The 24,742-nt window shown below is 36.0% G+C and overlaps 1 protein-coding gene across 10 annotated transcripts in view; it reads right to left on the minus strand.

The window, feature by feature from the left end:
• The window catches only part of SLC4A10 (solute carrier family 4 member 10), a 168,383-nt gene that overhangs the window by 110,496 nt on the left and 33,145 nt on the right, over positions 1 to 24,742 (minus strand). For 5 of the 10 annotated variants that reach the window (XM_039710070.1, XM_039709994.1, XM_039710584.1 and 2 more), the window contains exon 1: positions 4,613 to 4,989. The exons of 3 other annotated variants lie outside the window; for them this stretch is intronic. In XM_039710070.1, coding sequence (XP_039566004.1) covers positions 4,613 to 4,693 — 81 coding nt within the window. In that variant the 5' untranslated portion in view covers positions 4,694 to 4,989. Of the gene's footprint in view, positions 1 to 4,612; positions 4,990 to 24,742 lie in introns of those variants that run through there. 2 more of the 10 variants (XM_039710671.1, XM_039710234.1) reach the window with 1 other exon arrangement.

Raw genomic sequence — 24,742 nt, forward strand, 5'->3', positions numbered from 1 at the left:
CATCATTCAATATACCAAGCTGAATATTTTTTATCAGTTAATGGTTGTTTGAGAATATTTGAGAACTCTGAGTTCACTCTGAATTTCAAGCAAAACTAGAAATTAACAAATTATTTTTGTCAAGATGACTAAAACCACAACTACTGAATCCCTCTAGGTCATGTTTAATTTAGTTTACCTTTTTGGGGTTTTTTGATTAGTCATATCATTCTAGAAAATATAGTTATTTGTTTACTTTGAAGTTTGATTAGTCTAGCCTTTCCCTTCAGGATTTATTCTCTGCTTATGTCAATTAGTATTGGGGGGGTGTAGATTCCATGTTAAGACATTTGAAAACAACAGGAGGTTTCATCACTAAAATGACTGCTACGAATGAAGCAAAGCTATTTTTAAAGCTTTCCTTCTCCACAAGATTACCAATTATAATTTTCTGTGCATTCAGTCCTCACATTTCAAGGATTTCTGAGCAAAGTTTTCCGTATTTAATTGACTAGTTAACAGACAATTCAAGTTTCCTTACCAGATAATGCAATTCTGCCCCTCCACTCAGCCCTGTTGAGACACAACTGCAGAGCTCTGAGCAGGTCTGGATTCCCTTCTCACATGAGTGAAATGGACATAATGAAATAAGCCCAGTAAAGGAGCACAAATGCCACCAACGGAGAGGCTGAGAGTGCTGGGACTGTTTCAGCCTGAAAAGAGAAGGCTCAGAGGTGTCTTATCAGGACATGCACCTCCCTCACTGGTGGCAATGTAGAGAAGGCCTGGCCTGACTCTTGAGGCTGCCCAGTGACAGGGTAAGAGCAAATGGATACAAATGAAATATTAGAAGTATCGCTTCAACATAAGAAAAAACTTGGTGCCCTTAAAAATAAGAGACTAGCAGCATTTTGCCACCTTATCATCAGTCACATCTTGTGGTCTCCTCATTGGTATGTACATTGTTTAAATGATCCAGGAAAGCGATTTAGGGTCACACTGAGAGCAGTGTGGAGTTCACTCTGTGTGATCTGTAGTTAATATTGAGTTTATTAATGAAGCAATCTACCAGAATTATGGATCAACTTGTACTTAAAAGAAATTATACTGACAGCAAAGCGATTGATTGCAGTAGTGTGACAGCACTCATGTTAATAGGGTTCTTTCATTAATAATATTTATTGAAAATTTAAGTAAAGCAAAATAAATATGGTCCTGCAAAGAACAAAGAAATAAAATTAATAAGTCATATTCTTTAGGAGGCTCATTATGGATGGGAAGGTGAAAAGATAGGCACACGGTGGAGAAAGAGAGAGAGAATGAACTGAGATAGTTTCTTCTCTCAAAAATGCTACCTTAAGTAATGCACATTCTCTTTTACTGCATTAATATACTCAGCTGCCCTACTACTTCATCTTAGGTGGTTTCACCTCTATTGGAGTTTTTGGGGTCTAAATATGACTAATTTTTTATAATAGATTACCATGGTATTATTATTATTCACATTCTCAAACTGCACCTTAGCAAAACTCTTATGTTACTTCATGTTTTAAACTTTTCTGATATGCTTTTAGTAAGCTTTCCCTAATTCTGGTCATTATGCCCAATGACTTGATACACAAATTAAAATACTTACTGAGAAGAATTTGACCAGAGAAGAGGGTCATGTCTTAGGAAGGAGACTTATGTACACCAAAAACACTTGAATTCTTTCAGCGAACTCTGAAACTACGTTTTGCTTCTAGTGTTTTGCAAATGTTTGGTCACAATCTCCCATTTGTCCCAGTGTTCTCATTTCCTTAAAAACTGGCACTACAACCTACAAAAAAAGTCAGTACTGTGGAATCAGGACAGCAACCAGTAACAAGTAAAAGCATCACAACTGTGTATGTGCATGAGTAAAAGCATTCTTGTTTAAAACCGGTAAATTACACAAATATTTGGGTTTTGCCCAACTGTTCTTAAAACACTGTTTTGCTACAAGATTTTTATCAGAGAGTCCTGTAAATTGCAATGTTTTAAAGATAAGGAAACGCATACTCATGGATGCATATTCGTTATGCTCAGTCAAGGGAAAAGAATTCTGTATTTAGAGAGATCCTTCCTTACACAGCATTCTTTAAATACAGACAGTACCAATGATCTTGAAGAGAGATGTTTTAAAGAAGACACAAAAATGTCTTCCTGTTAAGTGGCTACTAACACAGTGCCCTGGATTCAATGACTCTGCTCTTGTGCAGCAAGAGTAAATATCAAATATCAGCAATCTTTCAAATTTTTCTTTTAAGGGCACTGGATGTGTGACTTAAACAAGTAAAAGAAGTAAAATACTTTGTAGTTTTAAGTTTTCAGATCACTTCAATCCCATTCCCTGCTTTCATGTGTCTATCTTGCTGCAATTTCTTCTCTTATAAAAGAACTTTACTTTCTTAATACATTCTTCTGGGGTGTTACTCTCTAGCCCCTCCAAAACAACAAGGACTTATTTCCTAATGGGACTATGTCCTTTGAGTGAAAAAACTTGCAATAGTCAGTAATAGTGTTGTTTCAAAACAGAATGACCCAAACACAAACTTCCTCAAGCAAGCATTTTTCACCAATTCATTTTTCTCTATATATAGTTTCCATTGTCAACAGGCTGCAATGGATGTCTACTGCAGTACTGGAGATTATACTAATGATACATTCCAAAGCCATCCACAGAATGCAGCTTGCAGAATTAGTGCAAATGATTAGAGTTCAGGACAAGCACAACCTACTGCTGTAGCTTCCAGATGCAAAATTCCATGGAGATCTAATTGTTTCAAATGAGCAAAGAAGGAACAACTTCAAAATGAAACTAAGTCAAGATTGTAAATTGAATAAGGAAAACAAAGAAGCTGGGGAAGGTTGGTCCTATTGAAAGGTCTATAAATACTCTGCAAAGCACCAAAATACCATGAAACCAATACTTTAAGGAATTTCATTCCAATGCCAAGTAACAGAATGTACTCATTGTGACTAATACATCAAAATACTGAAAATAAATTCTAACAGATTAAAAGGATCTTGTAGCAAAAGAAAGGGATAGTTAAATCATGCCAAACTTAATCAAGCTTAAGAGCAGGGCAGTCTTTGCCCATTATTAATAAGAATGTAAGATGGATAAAGTAGACTGTGAAACTGGAATTTATGGTCAGTACAAGTAATACAATATTTCTACTATTACGTTTTTAATTAAAAATCAAAAGACAGACATTTTTACCATTGCTGCACAAACTTAAGTCTGATCGTCTGCTGTCTCCCACATACATACGACTTCAGCAAAATGTTATTAAATGGGATGAAACCAGAATATAGTTCCAAATGCAAAATCAAATCCATTACTTGCATGCTTACATTTCTACATGGACACATGAAAATATTTTTAAATCTTGATCACTTAATCCTGTGCTTTGTGGTCAGAAAATACTGCTCACCCCTGCCAATCTGCTGTCCAGTTATATGTGAAAATTGCTGTTCCATAAGGGTAAAGCAAGAGACGGAAAAATTGCCACTACTTTCAGGCTTCAGCTGAGCTTTTAAAACACATGGTCAAACACGTTGCCATGGAAATGTTCTGCAAATATATGTAGAATTTCTTAAGATGGAGTCGAGTATCCCTTTTTAAAACAAATTTCTCGTACAATTTTAAATATAATTGCTCTATGATGTATTCAAGGGAATACATCAGCCATTATTTAACATTTATAACACCTAAAGTACTAACAGTATCCCCAAATCTATTTTGTGTTCCATATATGAAATGAGGCCACTGTCTTCCTATGTAAAATACCCATATACCTGCTTTCTTTTATGTACTCTGACTTTCCTGTACATCATCACAGCACACAACACATTAGCAGATCCACAAGCATTAGTCTTGCAATAAAGTTGACAGCAGTTACCAGAAAAAACAACAACAAAAAAAGAGATGCTTCAATAAAATTAATCTGGTTTTTAATAACATTCTAAATTTTTAAGATATTAATCTTCTCTTCTACATGCGTCACTGAGTGTAATAATTAAAAGAGGAGAGTTATCTTGCCAAACTTTCACTGCTATGTTCCATGAGCTATTTTTAAAACTGATTTGAAATGAAGAAAAAAGAAAAAGAATCTACTCCTGCAAAATGAAGCAAGATCTGTGCCTGCAGAATAGCCCTGTCCTGTTACACAATGTGATACGTTGTTTTAAATAACCTGGCACTGTAGGTAAACAGTTGCCTTATACTGCATTTCATATGACAAACAAACACAATCACAATAGCTTTTGTGTGTCGTGTAAAGATAAAGCAAAATAAAAATGCAGTACAATCTTGTCATTTTACTTTACAGCAAAGGGATAACCTTTCACCATTAATTAGGTAAAAGAAAACATATTCACAATAAAACAGGTTGAAAATATATGGAGAATAACCTTACATTTTTCAAATAAAAATGAGCACATTAGAATTCCAAGATATACGTTTCTCTGCTTATGTAAACAGTCTACCCTATAAATCCTGTAGCAAATCCAACATGAAGCAATTACACAGACAAAGAGATTGCAAATGACCTAAAATTGTAAAACAAACCCTGTGTTAGAAATATTTGTATAAATCATGAGGTCATACCTGATGACTTAGGGACTGTAATGTCTCACCGGTTCCAAGCTGCATGACCTTTCTATTTCCAGAGACCCCCAAAAACTGCATTTCCTGTCTTAGCAAAGTACATCACAGACCTATCTGTCTTTCAAAGTCTTCTGGGCTAGTGAAGAAAGCATTAATAGCCATTCTGTCCATCAGTAAGTGCTGGAGTCATTACCCTCGAGATATCAGATCTTAAATATAGTTTCCTCGGTGCGATTACAGACATCCAGCAGTCGAGGAGGCTGACACAGCTATATCACTGATGCTGCTAATGCCATCTGAAAACAGTAAGCTTACTGCTTAAAGCAATCCTGCATCGTCCAAACAGAACAAGCCACATCCTTCAACTCCTCACTCGCGTTTTTTATAAAACCTAGCACTGCCATTATAGATTTTGTTTTCATCTCTGGTCAGCTAAAGGAGAAACTAGATATTATGTAACCAGCTTTGCATTAACGAAAGAAAAACGGCAGATGAAGTGACATATCGAGGTTATCAGATTTTGCTTGCATGACCACTCCTCAGCAAGCACAGTCACCATTCACAAGAAACATGACAATCTGATCTAAAGGAAAATCACCAGAAATAAATTATAAACAACTCACAGGCAGAAAGGTATCTTAATTCCTCTGTGATACTGAAACAGCTATTTTTATGAACCCTTATTAATCCTAGTCCCTATTAAAATAAAAATATTGCTTGCCTAGTATTTTGGTGTCTATTTTTAATAAATTGCATGATCACTGCATTGTTTCCATTACTCCCTGCTAGCAGCCAGAAAACAGCATGACTTGAAAATGTGCCAGTGTTATGACAGCAAAAATGTGGTTTGATATCAAACAAAACAATCATGTATGAATTTTTTCTGATAAGAGAGACCTTTCAAGCAAATAATGTACAGTAACCTCCTTAATAATTTTAAAATTATTAAGACTAAAAATTAATAACTGGATTTTTTATTAAAACATATGTTTTACACAAAGTAAAATTTCCTAATGGATTTTATTATTATAAACCATTATTTTTATTTACTGTTGCTAGTATTATGGCAGCAAACACGCAAACAAAAAAAAACCAAACAAAAAAAAACACTTTACAGACCTAAGATGAAACAGTGCCACCAAACTGGTAAAAGTATCATTTTGCAATTTCTCTGAATTTCAGACCCAGAGAACAATTATTTGTGTTCACTTGGTGAAATACTAATTCTGAGGCATCCAGTTCATTTGCTTAAACACACAGGAATTTTCTCTCAAGACATATTGAAACACTTTGCTACCAATTGAATTTTACTGACTAAAAAAACTTGGAAGAAAAAACGCTACCCTAATTTAACTTCAGTTTGCTTCAAGTGTTATTCAAATTAATTTGGATGTCCTTCTTGACTTCAAAATATAAGCAGAAGCTGAAAGTAGAAGCAAATAGTTCTAAATTAATTCACCCAGATCCTATCCTGTTAGTTTAACATTATTATTATTATACAGTTGTAGTAATCACTCCTTTGTGTAACTGAAGAGTTAATCAAATTTACCTTACAGTCATTCACATTATGGCACTGATAAAAGCAAAATGGTCTCATCCATGAATACCACATATTTCCCTTTAGAGGAAGAAGCTACCTGCTATCAGTTTTAACTAAGTTCACTTTATGCAGTGTGCAACTCCTCAACACAAGGATGCTACATCTGCAGGGAAATGGAACAGCCAGCCACACGCTGGTACAGGGTCTCCAGTGAAGTGTCCAGCAGCCTGGCAGAGCCAGTCAGTGAAGCTTTGAAGTGCAGCAGAGAACCAGATAAGGCCCAACTTGATGCTGCTTTTTATGTTCTCTGAGAGTTAATCCTGATGTCCAACAACCTGACCTGTCTTTTTACTGCCTCTGGCAGTGGCCGTCAGGGAGCACTTCTTGAACATTGGAAATGTTCTCAAAAGCTACCACTTTTCAACTTGCTCCAGATTAACTCATTAATTCACTTTCAAACCAGAAAATATTACTAAATCTACACACACAAAAATAAATGCATATGAACAAGGAGACAAAAGGCCCCTCAAAAAACAAACAAGAGTATTTTAGCAATGAAAGGAGAAAACAGTTTTCAGTGCATCAGTATGGAATAGGAATATCTCCAAAAGTAATATTTTTGTTTCCAAAGGTAATTTACAAAAAGAATACTACATCAGCACTAAATATTAAGTTACTTTCTCCTGTACAGACCCTGAGTTCTGTCTGAATTCACTCTATCCAGTGTCTACTCACAACCATGTAAGGAGTACAACCCCACATCTCTAAATTGCTGCTTCCAAGTCCCCAAAAGCTGCTTGCTAAGATACAAAGGCCAGTAAGATGGTAAGAAGTGATATAAAAATGTAGGTTGCCAAGCAACCTTTCATAAATATTATGTAGGCTCTCCCTGTGCAAGTCTTGTACTGCACGATGATCTCCACTCACAGAGTGAAAAACACGCAGCTAGGGGCTCTCCCCACAGCTGTCAAAGACGTCACTTCAGAGTTTCTGCTCACAAAGAGTACATGGTCTCTCCTCCAGCTGGACACTTGAAGAATTCAAGAACTAGCAAAACGTAGAAGACTATCCTCCTGAACTTGGTTAAGATCTCAGTACAAAATATAAATGCACTCAGAAATATAATATTATTACTTTGTGCACATTATCCCAGCTAATGGAATACTTTTATTGAACTTATTCCATGCTTTTCCTCATGCCAATACAATTACTTTTTTGATAAAGTGAAAATTTTAACATTTCATTAACAATGTTAAAGCAGAGGGTAGAAATACAGTAACATTTTTTAAAATATAGATATTTATTCTGAGATGTTAAAGCAAAAGTCTTGTAATCCATCCCCTTTAGAATATCAACAAGTACCACTTTATGTCATACAAAAAATTACTCACAAATATAGTTTGCTTTTATTTAATTATTCTTCACAGGACCAAAAGAAAGAAAATTAATTTCTTGTGAATTATGCAAGGTAAAATAATGGTCACTTTGAATCCACCACAAAACAGTTTCATATCAAATAGAGCAGACCTAAGCAAGAGAAGGGAGCAAGCAAGAGAAGTTCTGTCACTCAGCTTTTTAAATTATGTGTAAGCTGTGTTTGCTAGTACTAATGATCCTGATAAAGAACATTTGAAATTAGTGCAAGATATTGGAGACTGTGAAAGGTGAAATTATGTAGAACTGCACCAAAAGAGCTGGAAGAACAATACAAATGCATATTTCTCAGCAGTAACTTGAGGGATCAGTTTTACTACATATTTTTATAAATTACCAGAGCATAGGATGAATTACAGCCAAAAAATCACAGTATAGTAATTTCTGATATGGGAAAGCACTGCTAATATATATAAGACTGGAACACTACCAGGAAGGAAGACATGGCTTACCTCTAGGACCACAAGAATAAAACTGAGGTAACATTTAACAGTGCAAAATGAAAATATGTGAACTTGACAATTATTATGTTTCTGCTGAAAACTTAGACCTCAGAAGCTGAAAATTACAGTGGATGAAATTGATCATCTATTGTCTGGAAGAGAAAGATTTCCACAATGGCCAGGGAAAATTTGAGAAGAAACTGAAAACATTTGCTTTGTTTAGCTTAACAAACAAAAGACTAAAAGAGAGATCTGCATGGGTGTGTCAAGGATGAAGTGCCAAGGAAAAAGAAACTCAAGTACAAATTTGTAACAAGCACAAATCAATACTATGTCATCAATAATTTGAGGAGTTTTTACTATCAGAGGCTGGAAGCCTGAAAGTGGACGAAACCAAAATTAGAAAACACACAAAAGTGCACCTTGCACACCTCTATTTCTAAAAGATATGAAAACACTGACAAAGGAAGAAAATGCAGAAATGTAAGTTGCAGCAGAATTGGTATCAAGGACAGCACCCAAAGGAAAATCCATAGATTGCAATGAGGTTCAACACTGATTGGAAATTGGTTTGGAAACCTGAATTAAAAATAAATAAAAAAAAAAAAAGACATGATAACAGTTGGTTTCCCATGTACTAAAGATACCAAACCTTCATCTCAATACATAGAATGGTATTAACAATATTAAAAGCTCAGCAATTTCTCTTAACCAAAATAAATTAAAAATTCCAAGTTTTAGCTGATTGCTCAGATCAGGTTAAAATTTTGTCTTTGTAGTTGAGTGGAGTAAGCTGAAAAGTAATTAATGATAGCCATTCTCCTTTAATCCTGATGAGAGGACTATTTCTATTGCCTTTCTTTAGTCTACATATGTATCTCTTATTCAATTCTCCCATTTTATTACTGGGGTTTGGATAAAGAATTAATATCCTTCTTTAGGGAAAAAGGAAGATCATTAGGAAATTGAAGTTTATTTTTATTATCTCAGTTTAAACTTGTTATATTTTATGGACATCTCAAATGAGATGCTGTCCAAAGACTCTCCTGGGATTATGTCAGCAGGCATTATGTAAGTCTAATCAGCTCCTCTGTGGACAACCATGACTGTAGTTAAAGCAAACTCAAAACATTTATAAAACAAAATAAGAAACAAGTAGAGGCAGACCTGAACCATGGATACATAGTCAAAGTTTGCAAAATAACTGCCTGGTTCCAAATCTGCCCAGCAGATAATGCAGCTGTATTAAAACCTGCCTTCCCAAATATCCCACTGATAGTGTGGCTGAATCCTAAATTTAAAACCCAAGCCTGTACCTCTGGCCAGTCCCTGATGATCCAGATCACTACATTACATATTATTGACAAAATATAACAAATTTATAAAAAACCAGCATCAAACCAAGATTTCTTTCCAACATTTTACCTTCAAAAACTATTTTAAAATGTTTGGCATCACATTTCCCAGAAGATAATGTAGGAGAAGGCTGATATCTCCTTTCTCTCAGGCTGCTGAGGAGCAATCTTATAATGTATATAACAGATGGTTGCTTACACTTGCTCTTGGAAAAATACAGAAAATAAAGAATACAAATCTCAAAGCTTGCAATCATACATTTATTTTCTAAGCAAAATTATATTTATATAAATCATGTATTCTAGAAAATTACCTGTAAAATCAGACTGAAATGGCAAATTTTAATGTGTGACTAGAAAGTGAATAGGTTCTATCTAAAATAGCCATGCCTTCCTTTTCTGATTAAAAAGAAAGCAAAGCTTTCCATGTTTTTAAGCGTCTCACCAGTATGGTAACTTATGCCCTAGCCTGGGAAAACATTTCTACTTTTATGAACTGACCAAGGGTTTAACTTGCAACAACTGGGGATGCTAGAATTGATTATAGAAAAACACTCTCCCTTTCTCAAAAAGATAAGGATGGAATGTGGACTCAATGCTGTATAGCACAAGAGAAATTCACTTTCCTGATAACAAAGAAACACCAATTTAATTAAAAGGGCTGGAACTCATTAGCAAAGCAAGTTCTAACAGCCTTCCCACAGAAGGAGCAGCAGGAGAGGCGATGTTGCTCTGGGTGTTTCCCAAATATTACACAATACTGAAGTTGCAGCCTAGTTACATTACACACCTCATATGTTTGTTTCTTTTGATCTTTTTTCATATCTCCTTTGTGCCTGAAGAGGAAGAAAAACTCCTTTTGCCTAAGAAAAATTTGTCAGCTCACTAATCCTAGCTCCTTATCTGCCTCAGAATAGATCTGACTTTTCTAAATATTTTGCATTAAAAAGTTCTCTTTCAAAGAAGAGAAATGTTAAATTTTGACATATAATTACCATTATCCTCTCTGCTAGCAGAAAATGATGGCAAAATGCCAACTTGCTTGTCTGCTACAGATAAGACATTTCCAAGCTTCCATCCTTCCCTTCAGAGAAAACAGAAGGGGAAGACCAGCCAGGAGAAAGCCTACCCTGTCAGCTGATCCTCTAAGAAATAAAATTAATATTCTCCTAGAAGAAATCATTTTCCTCTGAGCCTGAGGTAAATGATATGCCTTACCATATGTTATGATGGTCCTTTCAAGAATGACAAATTTGATGAATTTTTCCTGGATGGTCTTTCTCTCATCCAATCTCTTCTCATCACCTCCAGCTTCTGCTGCAGGCAAACTCTCAAGAGGCATAAATCAGCATAGCATCACCAAATTATATAACTTCTATCCCCTGGGGATTTAGCCCCTTCTATTTCAGACTTAGCAAAAAGAAAAGTGCCTGTGCATTCTTCAATAATCTTTTTGATCTGTGTAGAGCTTGAGAGAATTACCCTGACAGACACATTGCTGAGCTGTGGCAGCAGTACATCCATTGCAAGCAGACAACCCAGACTTTTAAAGGAAGAGCTCTAAAAAGGTTATGTCCAACACAACATATTCAGAGCTAGTTCTAAAGCAGAAAAAAACTCTGCTTCAGTTCAAACAAGGGGGGAAAAGTCACAGAAGGTTCACTCTAGTTTCCTCACTGTTTTAAAAAATATTGGCATAATTTGAATACAAACTCAGCTTTGCACTATTTATTAGTTCATCTATACTTCTAGGCAATCAAAATGTCTGAATATCTCTGCCAAACCCCAGATACCAGATTATTTGCAACATTTTTTGCAAACTTTGGAAGTTCTACTTTTATCAATAAAATATAGATACAAATACAGGTATTTGAAAAATTCATCTATCAATGCACAGATTTCAAATTTTCTTATTGCTGTAAAGTGTACTGATTCTAAAGAGACTGACAATAAATAAAGATTGATTTTAGACAATATTCCTCAGTCAAAGCTCATCCAAAAAGAAAATTGCTGGATATATCAGTTAGTCCCAAAATTTCTAGGCTGTTTTAACTTTTTATTTCAACCATGTGAAATGACTGGGTTTGTATGTTTAAATATTGGAGCACAAATCTAATATTGTCCCTATGTAAAATACCCTTTGGGATCTTAAAAGACTAATGTGGGATGAGAATTGCAAGGACTGGGAGGCAAGGTCACTGCTTTGAAAGAAGGCAATGGGAGAAAGGAGCTACTACTAGAGTATAATTTAGGATTAGTTAGTCTTGACAAAAAGCCATACAACAGGAAAATGCAAGACTGCAAAAAATGTTTTATGAATGCAATTTATCACATAAATATATAGTTTATCACAAAGATTGGTACCTAATTTCATCACGCTTACAGCTACCAAAAAAATATTAACAAGTAGTTTATTCCAAAATCAATTTCAAAATGTGATCTCTGAAACAAACATTTGCTTTCTTACAAAGTTAACAAAGGATTTCACACGGAGACTAAACAAGCTAAGATTAACTGCACCTGCATCTATTTTGCCATCTTTTCTCTGCGAGGGAACACAGAAAAGCTGTTCAAGCAGCACACACTTCACTAACAGCTAAACTTCTTATTTATGACGGTGCAAGGTGAGGCACCACAGCCTAAACAGGCACTGAGCTGGGGGCAGCCCTCCTCTGGCTAATGTAAGAATAAAGAAAGGAGAGAAAAAAGAATAGCACCCCAAAGCTAGAAGCAGGCCATAAAGCTAATGTTGGGATATTCTAGAATAAATTATGAAATCAGAGACACAAACTATCCAAACAAGACAAATTCATATATATTTTTGGATAAAAATAGGAGAAAAGGTATAATTTCTGGGGACAATTCAAAATGTTTTAAATTGCCCAAATGGGGTTCTTTTTAATACTTAAAATCAAATTTATTCTCAATAATGCAAGGACAGAGATAAAAATGTTAAGACCTCAAGGAAAAAAAAAACCAAAAACGATTGCTTCAAAGATAGAAAACTGGGACAAAATGGTCATTGGAACGTACAAGGTCTCCCAGAGGAGCTTAAAAAGTCAGACATTGCCTGCTTTTCTATTTAAACTGCCTTTCAGCTACCTACTTAGGTAGAAGACACTTGTGAAAGTGTAAAGGTGTAGAGGACAATGAAAGATAAAAGAATATTAAATGAAGAATATGTAAAACTTAGATACATTCCCAGCATGGAGACCTTCCTGGTGGAGTTGGTGCTTTCATAGCTGCTTGTCTTATGATGATAAGCAACAGTTAAAGCTAAAAGTTCCAGTCCCGTGAACAGCAGCCATTTGCCTTTCAGTGTGTATATATATATATACCATACATAGAGACATGAGGAAAGCATATCACTTGTCATCCTAAATTATCACATGAACCTGGACAGCACAAAAGATTTTTTGTGCATTATACACAAAAATAGAGCTACTGTTTGAGAGTCCAAAACCTAAATGATCAGATCTATCATGACAAAATATACCCAAGGTAATAAACCTCCCCATCTGTCCTGAAAGAGAAAACCAGCAGCAGGCAATTTCACCTTTTCTTTTTCCTCTCCCTCCTTCAAGGAAGAAAAACAGTGCTGGGACCAGCTCCCCAGAGGGTGAGGATGGCAGACACAAGATTCCCAACTTAGACAATTCTTTCCTCTCTCGCTTGCACCCCATGAACATCAGCGGAACCACCACACATCCACCACCAGCACAGCCCTATTTCAGACCTTTCTGCTCTCCTAAAGTCTTACCGTTTTGAAAGTTGATAAGAAAAAGGGTCAGATGAGTCTGGAAGCAAATACAAGGCTAGGTGAGAAAGAAAATCTCTCCTACTCAACAGCCCTTAAGATTCTTAAATTACAACTGTGAGCCATTTCCACAGAAATTTCAGAGAAAAGGGTAATTATAAAGCAAGGGCATTGTCCTCACAAAATAGCTGTCCAGTCTCCTCCTCAGAAGCCACATGGCTTCAGCCTGTGCTGTCTCCAGTGTCCTGAAAGACATCACATATGTTCTTGAACTAAAACCTGACCACTGAGTTCTCAGTCCAGACTCAGGAACAAAATGAAGGCCTGGAGAAACACTGAAGTATTGATAAAATTATTCAGAAAAAATGTTTCCAAATTTGATACAAAAATGCTTCCTCCTCATAGAAGAAATCTGACATTTAATACCATGAAATTCATTATAGGATATGGTTAAAAACTGACTTTGAAATATGACTGTAGAACGGTCTTACACAGGAAACAGTGCTACCTTTGCTACGCTGCTTTCAAAACTCAGCTGGATAAAATACGCTAAATCTCCTACACAGATTCACTTTCTGTTATCAATGCACTAAAAAATTCTACTTAGTGTCACACTTCATGGCTTGTTTAGCTGTACCACGCCATACACCGAAGTCACAAATATCAGATAACTTAAATACCTCATATGAATATGAGACTACATCCTTGCAAATCAGCATATTCTGTGATCACTGTTAACAACACCAACCCAGACAACTCTCTAAGTTATTTTGGTCCATGGGTTGGCTTAAGATGAAGAGTCTTTTAGGTAAAAAGAATAAATGTAGTTTACTAGGAAAAAACTTGTAGGAAACTGATGCAAGTTTTAACTGCCAGCTGCTTGTGATTTTGTAATGAGGTAACACCACGGAGACATCATTTGCAGTAGCACTGGAACTGCAATTGTCAAGCTTGATTTCAGTTTACATTCTAATGGATGATCTCCAACTCCTGGATTCCCTTCTACTTTTATTATGTAAAAACAAAAAGTAATGAAATGTTACAGAACATATTCATTAACTTGAAGAATTTTCAGAAAAATTACTAAAAGTTAGGATTTTCTGAAGTGAGGCAGAAGACATTTTTTAAAAATACATTAAGATTTCGGTTAGTTTTAAATAACTGGAATTCTGACTTCCTCATGTAAGGAATAATATTTTTGTTAGTTCCCCAAAACCTATTTTTCAGTTAGTTCTTGACTACTTTTTGATATATTGCATCAAAAAATCTACCTCAAATATAATCCAAGAACATCTGTTATTTCAATAGTCTGGCTATTCTCAAATTCTTATATCGTACTTACTTTTTATAGTCCTATCATTATACATAATGATTCACTTCAAGTCACCAACCCAATTTTTGTCTTCAATGATGAATTCTACAGTTTAATGTGTTGTGTGCTTCAAGGAAAATAGTATGCAAAAGGAGAACCATGAAAAAAATAATTCAAATGTGGCACCTGACACACAGGACTAGTAAAAGTTTTGAATATCTCAACTATCTAGAGTGTTTTGAAATTGCTGCTCAGAGACAATGTAAATTTTAAATGCAGCCTTCTTCTTATCCTACAAAGAAATCAAACTTACTTTGAAAACAAACATGTGGCAGTCAGCACCCACTTACTAGCAAGGTGAACAGAAACTTCTATCTATTTCATAAATTCTTCCCATCGCTAAAGTTCTTAGTCATACAACTCATACAAAAACCAAGTTTACCATAAATCACTTTAAATATTACAACTGTAATGTGAATTACTATAAATACTCATCCAAGAAATTAATTAGCAACAAAAGTTTTAAAAATTCACTCAATACCAGAAGTATTTAAAATAAATGCAATAGAAATAATTCATACTAATTTAAAAGACAGTGCGGAGCATTATAAGCCAAGAAAAGCAGTTCAGACCATGTCATAAAAAGAAAATTCTCATAAATGTTTCATTTTTTTAAATTACTTTCTTACCTCACTTAGCCTCCAGCAGTTGATAGACCATAGGCTTATCTTATAGCCTACTCTAACTTCAGAAACTACTCAATCACTTGCCAAGGAAAAGAAAACTAGGAAAGCAAGGGAAAACAGATCAGAGCTTGAATTTAAGGTAGTATTGTATCTGGGCCTGTTGCCTCTTTCTCACCTTGAAAACCAAAACATGTCTTCCACTATCAGGAAAAACAGATTGAGTCTTACTAGAATAAATGAGCTCTCTACTCAAACACATGCTCCATATACTCATTTTATTACCTCTCCCAAGAATACAATGACTAAAACCACACTGTAAGTAAAAGTCTGAATCTCTAATTCCCAGCACCTTCATAATCCATTCCAAGAAAAATGCATTTTGCTTTCCCTCACTCATACTCTCAAGTCACTCTACTAAGCTGACATTCCTACATCTAAGCCTATTTTCCAGGTCATCAGTATGACCTTGCGTAAAGCCTTGCAGCCAGTGGGATTTATAGCTAGATGGCAAAATGCCCACATGGAAACTTATACTGTCTATTATTTTTGTACTGGTGAGGTAAGCAAAGACTTTGGGTCTTCTAAAAAGAAGCTTTTGACAATTTCAATCTTTGTAAGAACATCTTCATGTGTGTCAATTACGAAGGAAGGTTTGGAGCACTGGGCACCCCACCCAGATGGTGCACAAGGCAGCGCCAAAGGCTGACCACCAGCCTCTCCCATATTCAGGAAGCCATAAATTCTCATATGCTATCAGAGCACAACAGGCCATGCCTGTCACAGAAAACACTTGATTGCAAGAGAAAGGCTGATCTCCACTCAAATTGACCTCTTTTGAAGTTCCATAATTTTTCTTATATGTAATTGCATTTCTCTTAACCCAAGACATAATGAAGTTAGGGCAGCTATCACAAGTATTAGAACAGCAGATTTTTGGTAAAATCGATTTTTCAAGCAGCTTAAGAAATTAGAATTCAACCATTATCTTCCTGATTTTAATATCCCAAATGCAAGGTTTTTCTTAAGGAATACATCTATTTTATTTTATACTAATTATCATCATCAACCTTAGCAGGAATACTAGTACTTGGCACTTTTGATTTGAACCAGGGCTATTGGCAAAACAGTGAAAGGAGGTGAAAGAGGTATTATCAGGAATACTTTATTTGAACCAGGGCTATTGGCAAAACAGTGAAAGGAGGTGAAAGGTGCAAAAAGCAGAAGTCAGAGCCAAGGATCTCTTTTTCTTTGTTCCAGCTGGGAACCCAGGCTCAGGGATACCTGGCATGAGCAAGGTTCTGATATCTGTTCAGGTTCATCCTTTCTTTTCTCAGCAGAGCTCTCCTAGGGGGCTCCTGCTGCTCCTTTCCCAGCAGGGCCCCACATCCAGCACTGTGACTGTTCCCAGTCTGTCAAGGTAGTCCGTACACTAAAATATTAAATATAGAGTGCATTAATTATTCATACAGACCAGTCTGACACAATAGATTGAATGTCACAGTTATCCTAAAGGTAAAAATTGTTGAGTTTTACATAGCATTCATTAAATGTAGTGAACTAATTAATGTTAATTAGGTAATAGACAAAAAGAACTTAGTATGTGGTAGAAACTGGTCACTTTTAATACAGTGTGTATTGTACAGCATTAATACCTTGGCTGTAATTTTATGCTTAATGAGCAAAAGGAAAAGCTGATTATTCAGAAAGCAGAAAAAAAAATATCACATGTGTTATGTGTTGGAAAAATAGCCTCAGGTGACAGAGGAAATACGTACCAAAGGAATTGGCACTCTAACAAAGAAAGTATCATTTCAAAACTCATAAACAACATGCTATCACTGGGAATTTTACATAATCAGATTCTAGGAAGCAATACTTAATTGCTGATGTTAATAAAAAGACAAAAATCTGATTTTATTTGCACAAGTTTTCTGTTCTCCCTGTACAGTGTAAACATTCTTCCCAGTTCTTCTTAGATTCACATTTGCTTTATGGTAATTCAGAATAAGGCTTTCACATCAAATGGTCTAGCTAGGAGAAAAAAAAATAGAAGCAAGAATTTATTGATTAAACTCCTACTCATACTAGGAAAATGTTGGTGGGAAATATAAATGCATATGTCTGGCACTGAAAAAAGGCCATGTAATGCTCTACATGCAATTAAAAAATACTCTGGGCTTATGTTAAAACATCTTTTTTCTCAATTCATGTCTTATTTCCCTGCTTTCCACTTCATTTGAAAAGGCTTTATTAAACCTAGAAAGCATCTTGAAGTATGTTACTGGAAAGAAAAAAAATCCAGTTAGTGCTCTCAGTAAAACAGAGGCCTATACCGTCTTCAGAATATGACTGGAATAATCACAGTAACAAAGAGGACAGATGTTGCTGATCTCAAACTACTCAGGATAAAAGCAAACTTCTTAAGTTCTTTCTCAAGCTCAGCAGCATACATTTTGGATAGCATTAGGCACTCATTAAGAAGTGAATCCTAGTATAAAAGACTAAGACAGATTGAGAAAAAGCTCATAATGAAACTGGAGAGAACTTAGATAAATTCAAAGGAAATCTTAAGCTTAAACAAAAAACACAACCCACACCAGCTTATGAACTGAAAAAAAATCCTCAGAAAGATCAGCAGCCACCTGGCCTAGAGGCCACTTTGTTTTGGTTTTCTAATATTAAAGTTTCATTTAGAGCTAAAACTTTGCTGTGAGACACATCAGTCTTCACAGGGCCAAGAAACTTGAGATCTCACCTAAGCCTAACAGCAGCCAGAGCCTGAGCTCCAGTGTTGTTCTCACACCTGTCCACTCACCTTTCTCCATTCTCTGAAAAAATATGCCCAATGCCAGAAAGACAGAGATGGCCACTGATTTGTTTTCTAAAAATTCTGTTAAACCATACACCCTTGTTTGTTCCCCTACAGGTCTGCTTCTACGTGAAGGAACTGAGGGACCTTCTCTCCATACCTCTAGAAAATGGCCCACTTGGGAAGGGAGGTGAGCGGCTTTGTAATCATCTCTACATGAAGGAACTGAGGGACCTTCTCTCCCCACCTCTAGAAAATGGCCCACTTGGGAAGGGAGGTGAGAGCGGCTTTGTAGCTGCAATGTTCTCTAAGGACAATGGAAACACTTGGTTATCCTTCTCAAAAAGCAAAAGGAGTTGAAGTCACGTCTCATGTCCTGCATAATTACATGAACCACTGAACCACTGACATGCAGAAAGCCATGAGCATAGCCACCACTGGCCCACAGAGAAGGTCAGAGAGCTGTGGGAGCAAATCAACACCCAACACCCCATCGAGGCACCTAACCCAGACCCTCACACGGAGCACCAACAGCTGCACCAAGTTCAGGAGACTCTACTGAAAATAAGCCTAAAACCTTCATAAATGACCAGGAAACTTCAAAGCTTTAGTCCTGTCAAACGTCAGACACGTGGGTAATCTCAGGTGAGCTGGTTCAAAGGCACAGAAGTGCATCAGCTGCCAGCCCTGCAGCAGCACAGCCACACGTGTGCCCTGGTGCTGTCAGGCTGACCAGGTGCTCCCCTGGACAGATGTAGCTAGCAGAGGTACAGTGCCACACTGCTGTGGCAAAACTACCTCCACTTCTAGATTTATTTTTCCCACACAAGGTCAAAAACACGTGAAACAGATTGTCAAATTTTGCCGTATTGCACAAAGTTTTTCCACATCAAGATGTCAGCCATGCTTCATGCCAGGCCTGAAGAGAACTGCTGGAACCGGCTCAAACTCACCATGGCCCACAAGGTTCACAAACATTATTATCCCTAATGCTCCCTGCTTAACCCTAAGCTCATTAACAGCAACTTCTGAGCACTCAGTTGCAAGGTTTTTCACCTCTACCTAGTTATGACCTCTGTGAGAAAATGTGGTTGCAAGTTCCTTCAAGAACACATACCATGCCACTGCCCAGCACTAACAAATACCTACTTAGAGAGGATAACACACTAAGTATGCAGGGCAGACCATATTAACACAAGCAGCACTCAAATTCACAAGAACCAGAACTGTTGTGTAAAGTTTCTTATCCTAAAAATTCACTGCGGGGTCTAAAGAAACAGCTTGTTTTGGTTTGGTTTTTGTTATGATTTGTTCTCCAGAATAACTCAACACACTGGAACCACAGAGCTTTTGTCAGGAGAATGTTGCAACATTTCCTGTAACACACGAATGGCATCTATTGCAATTAACTGCTCTAACCAGAGTTCACATGTCTCTGCTGACTATTTCCCTTGGCACATGCACCTTTTCCAGTCATTTTACTCCATGCTTCACACAGTTATCTGCAAGGGATTTATTATAAATGAGTCCAATTATGCATATAGTTATTTTAAACAGGAGCATTGATTTCATGAAGCCCTGTAGATTCACAAACAGCAGAACTTGAACCAATTCCACAGGATGTGTTTCCCCAGTGCATTTTCTAGTACATATAAACTAAAAGACAGTGAGTGACTATTTGACTGCTCAGTAGTGCAAAATAACGGCAAAAGATTTTTGTTTTAATTTTCAAAATCACCATAAACATCAAGACTCCAGGAAATTCAAGAGTCTCTCAACAACATCACATAGCATCCTTTCTGGAAGAAGTTAAATAGATGAAAGAACAATGCTGCTTCTGCTTTTGACAGACAATGATGTAACACCACCATTTTTAGGGTGTGAGGAACACAGGTGCTAAGATAATAAGAATTATTATATGCCTTAAAAATTTTAAAATATGGCAAATAATCTTTCCAGTAAAGGATGGATCGTTCCCATTCTGCTCATATTTTACCACTACCTGTGCTTTGACAGCTAACTGTTTCTAACTGTACTAACGGCATTTTAAAAATCTGAATCATTTAGGCTGTACACTAGGATTTAATTTCTATTCTTCTTTTGGGTTTGACTTGAAAAAACTTAACCAGGTAGACAGAGGTGTATTTCTCAAAAGCTTCATGAAATCCAAATAATAAAGTTGTCAACAAATTTGTTCACTTAGAAAAAAGAGATTAACAACATAAAGCTTAAATGGTTTAAGAAGATATGATAACAATGCTCACTTAAACTGACCATGAGGTGAATTATTAAGGATCGTTTAGGAAGGCATAATTCAAATGAACAGGTGTTAAGTTTTCCGCTGTAAAATTCAAGTTAAACTCGAAGATCCTTTAAAAACGGGATTATTAAAGCCCTTAGAACTCAAAAAATGGAATCAAATTAAATACCCTACTTTCCAGACACTCAGAAGTGCTAGACTGAAAAACCACAACATAACAGGCTTTTTCTTAGTACAATTGCTAGAAACAATAATGAAATTATTTGCATTGTCAGGAGGTAAATACCCTTGCTGATCTTAGCCATTTCCCAGATAATGGCTCACAGACAAATTAGCTTTTAACTATAAACGGTAAGAACATTTCTGGCCTAAAGGAATCAGGTATAGAGACCTAATCAAATAATAACCAAATTCTTTGTTCATTCCTTAGCAGCAAGAGACAAGGACATGAGGAGAGAAAAATCTTCCTGATAGGTGATGTGACTTAGAAAAACAAACTTATCTTGTCAGTAAGACAAGAAAATGAAAATCATAAAACACTGCTGCAGGGATTTATATGAGGCTTTACAACTTCACAACAAAATTAAATTTGGAAGTATTTTTGAGTGGACATAACATTTAAAAACAAGGGGATAAAGATACATATTCAGATGATTATCAGATGTCAATAAAACTCAGTGAGCAGCAAAATTACATCAGCAACACCACAAAAATGTCCATCTTTACATTTAGTAGTCTAAATTTCATAATGAATTGGTGGGAAATATACCCAAAGCTCTGTTACAAGTATATCAGAAGTTTTACTGCTATGATTCTTCTACCAAAAAAAAAAAAAAATTACAACTGTGATATTTATAACACAGACTAAATATAAGTAAGCCTCCAAGCAAAAATACATTATTCAGATGATAAATATCTTTCACTACATTTTTTGTCATTTATTCTAATAACAGTTGCCCTATTTTCAGAAACTTTATATCATTCAACCTTAAAAAATCTCTTCCAGAGGGAGAAAAAGACTATTGAATCAATTTTCTGATCACAACTAGCTGGAGAAAATTCTGTCTCCTTAAGTGAACAAACTCCTTCAGTATGCAAAGATTTTTTGCCTTTAAAGTCTTGGTATTTCTGCCACCAAAATGACCACATTTTCCCTATGTAAATAATAAGCAAACCAACATTTAATTCCTATCATCACTGAACTTAAAAAATCTCTTTCAGAGGGAGAAAAAGACTATTGAATCAATTTTCTGATCATAACTAGCTGGAGAAAATTCTGTCTCCTTAAGTGAACAAACTCCTTCAGTATGCAAAGACTTTTTGCCTTTAAAGCCTTGGTATTTCTACCACCAAAATGACCACATTTTCCCTATGTAAATAATAAGCAAACCAACATTTAATTCCTATTTTGAAACAACAGCCAATAAACTGGTGTCAAATTATGAACAGGGAAAAAAAATCAGTTAAAAAATGGCACGATCCTATCAAAGGTCCACTAAGCGGTCCAGCTGCAATTCACTGGGGTAGATCAGTCATTCAGCCCAGAATTGGGATCAAGTGTTCTCACAGGTGCTGGAGAGAAACTGCAGCTACATCACCAATGCTCTGTGGGAATACTGAGAGGTAAAAAATGTCCCTCTACTTTTTTTCCTGCTTGTTTTAGAAAACAAGAAGATTTTGGAAGCCAGTACAAATCATAGCAGCAATTCAGATATTACAATTCAGCAATATGACCTGAAAACTCCCTACACTCTGTAAAGAATCTGAATTATGAAATACAGGTACTAATTATCTCGAACCTTAAGTATATCATATTAGTCTATTCATGCTATAGCGATCCAGAAGATGTTCTCTCAAGCCATAAATGGACTGCTGAGAGTGCACTCCTATTTTAGTCTATGCTCATCTGTAACAGAAAGTAGTAAATGAGAGAACAGGGTTGGGGGTTTTTTGTCTCCCCCAAAAGAAAACCAGTAGCAGAAAGTATCCCATTAGAGGGATCACAAAGGAAATACAGTTTGAGAACAGATTCAACATTGCTGAAGGGGATGAAAGCTAAAAGGCACCTAGAGAAATAAACAACTTTAAGCATTTGACTAAGCAAATGTACAGCAGACTTTGCCACTGGCATCTCGCCTGCCTAGCTCTCTCGGTCTCCAGGTTCTGCCCCTTTGTACCATGCCCTAAGAAAAGCAGATCAATTTAAAACAAAATTCATACAAACATTATTTAAATTAGCTTTTAGGTCATTTTAGTTATATAGTCTATTTTGAATCTTACTTTACAGCTAGATTTTTAGACATTTTCCAAAAAAAAAAAAAATCTATTCTCAATTGTTAGTTTAACAATGCAGGTATACTGAAGAGGAAAACAAGAAGTATTAGATCTGGTGGCTGTATGTGCATTAACATATTGATCAGTGTCAATTTTGCATTATTTTGTCAGAAAATTAAAGGATTTAAAGGATAGTTTGGTTTCTGTTTGTTTGTATGTTTTGTTTCTGTGGGGCTTTTAATCAGATAAGTCTCCCAAGAGTCTAATTCATTGAAAATACTACACCAAACCTAGTTACACATCTTTTTTTGAAATCCCAGTAGGATTTTTGATGTTTGAATTTCTTTGACATTTTGTGTATATATCCTTTAAATTTCAAAAGTTAGAACCCGTCTTCTCTAGTATATCCATGTACTATGTGGAAGAAAGGCTCCTTGCATTTTCTACTCCCAGCTGGGTTCTTAACTTTGAATGAAGCCTGAGTTGACCCACCCATCTGCTCTATCACACATCTGCAAGTAACACAGACTTGGTTTAGCTGCCTGAAAATGCAGACAGCTGAAACAGCACAAAACCCAGTGATTAGGATCCTGAGTCTCTAAGTTAATTTCAGATTGCTGCCACTGAAGATCTTAGCTGACAGGATTCAAAAACCAGTTTTGTACAAAACCATATACACAATCACACGAAGCTGTATTCTGCTCCTGATGGTGGATAAAGAGAGAACCAAAGAAATGAGGGGGAAAAAAGAAAACAATAGGAAAAGGATGAATATATTTGAAATATATGAATATATGAAAACAAGATGCTAAAGTATGTTTGTGTAGACTGTAAGAGTACTACAGAAATACTTGAGAAAGAGAAATCCTATTTTTGGCTTCTAATATTAATCTTGGGCAACTTCATTGGTTTCAATCTAGTTACAATGTATTACACCTTCCTAAATAAAATCTGTCAAGTCTTACAGTCTCGTTAAACAAAAAATATGTACAGAAAACCTTCCATATCTGGTCATCACTTTACTATAGGTCAGATCCAAACCTAGAGACTGAGACCAAAATATTGATAAAATATTTGAGTGTTTTTTAAGCCCTTCCAAACTTCCAAACATGAAAATTAATCTTTAAAATAGAATTCAATTTTATTTCTCAGCAAAAATAAAATCCAAAACTGAAAACATAATTGCTTAATTGTGACACAGAAAGTATTCTATTAGATTTCCTCATGAATGTTTCAACACAGCATCTAGTTTTACCCTGTCCTGCAAGAAAAGCATTTCATGAACATCACTTTACCACAGATGTGAGCATTACATTTTTATTCTAGCATCTCTGAGCGCTGTTTTAAATAATTGAAATACTTTTTAATTTTATTTTTTTTTCTGCCATGGTGTAAATTAAAAAGCTGGTTTTGTGTCTATTCTGATCCATGTGAAGGTACAGGATTTTTGCATGGTGTGTTACTGTCAAAATAATACATAAAAACAATTGCTGATTTTCCAATACATTAAGTGTTTATGCATCTGAAAAACAGATCTTTCTAAGAGCATGCCTGACTATATTGCTTGATATTACAGACCAGGATGCTTTCATGTGAAACTACAGAATAACAGGAGACCTAAAACTTAGCTGTTTCAGTATCCAAATACTGAAGCACCAAAATTAGTGGGGATCTTTGAAACTAACAGATTTGCTAACTCTTGGAAACTCTTCAACATTGGTTTCACACCACAAGAGCCATGTGCTGTCACCACACATGCAATGCACTCTCCTCTCCTCTCCTCAATCGCCAAGCAAAGCTCGCAATGAAGACACCAGGGGAGAGCACAGAGCAGCAGAGCCAAGCCTGACACCATCTAGGGCCCAGCAGCTGAATTACACACAGCTGGTGCCAGCAACATCCAGGGCCAGAGCCTGACATTAATACAATTACAGTGAAAGCTCTTGGCATCCATCATCAGCTCCTTCAATGGCACTTCCTGGCTCAGTGGCAGCCTGGTGCCCTCCTCTGAGGCTCATAACTGAATATGCAAGTATTTTATTTATTATACAAAGCAAGTCTTGTCACATCTGAAGCCTATAAATTGCTGGGCAGCATATTCTCAATGATCATAGAACCTTCTTGCAAGAAACGTGGATTTTTCAAAAAGCAGATCTGTGGTAACAACCAGAGCTATGGCTTTAACAAAACCCCCAAAATCTATCAAAGGGAGGTGCTTTGGGGAAGGACAACAGTTCACAAGCCTAGGAAGACATCCCCA

Source organism: Passer montanus, unplaced genomic scaffold (assembly GCF_014805655.1).
Source record: "Passer montanus isolate IOZ18808 unplaced genomic scaffold, ASM1480565v1 scaffold1, whole genome shotgun sequence".
NCBI classification, from domain to species: domain Eukaryota; kingdom Metazoa; phylum Chordata; class Aves; order Passeriformes; family Passeridae; genus Passer; species Passer montanus.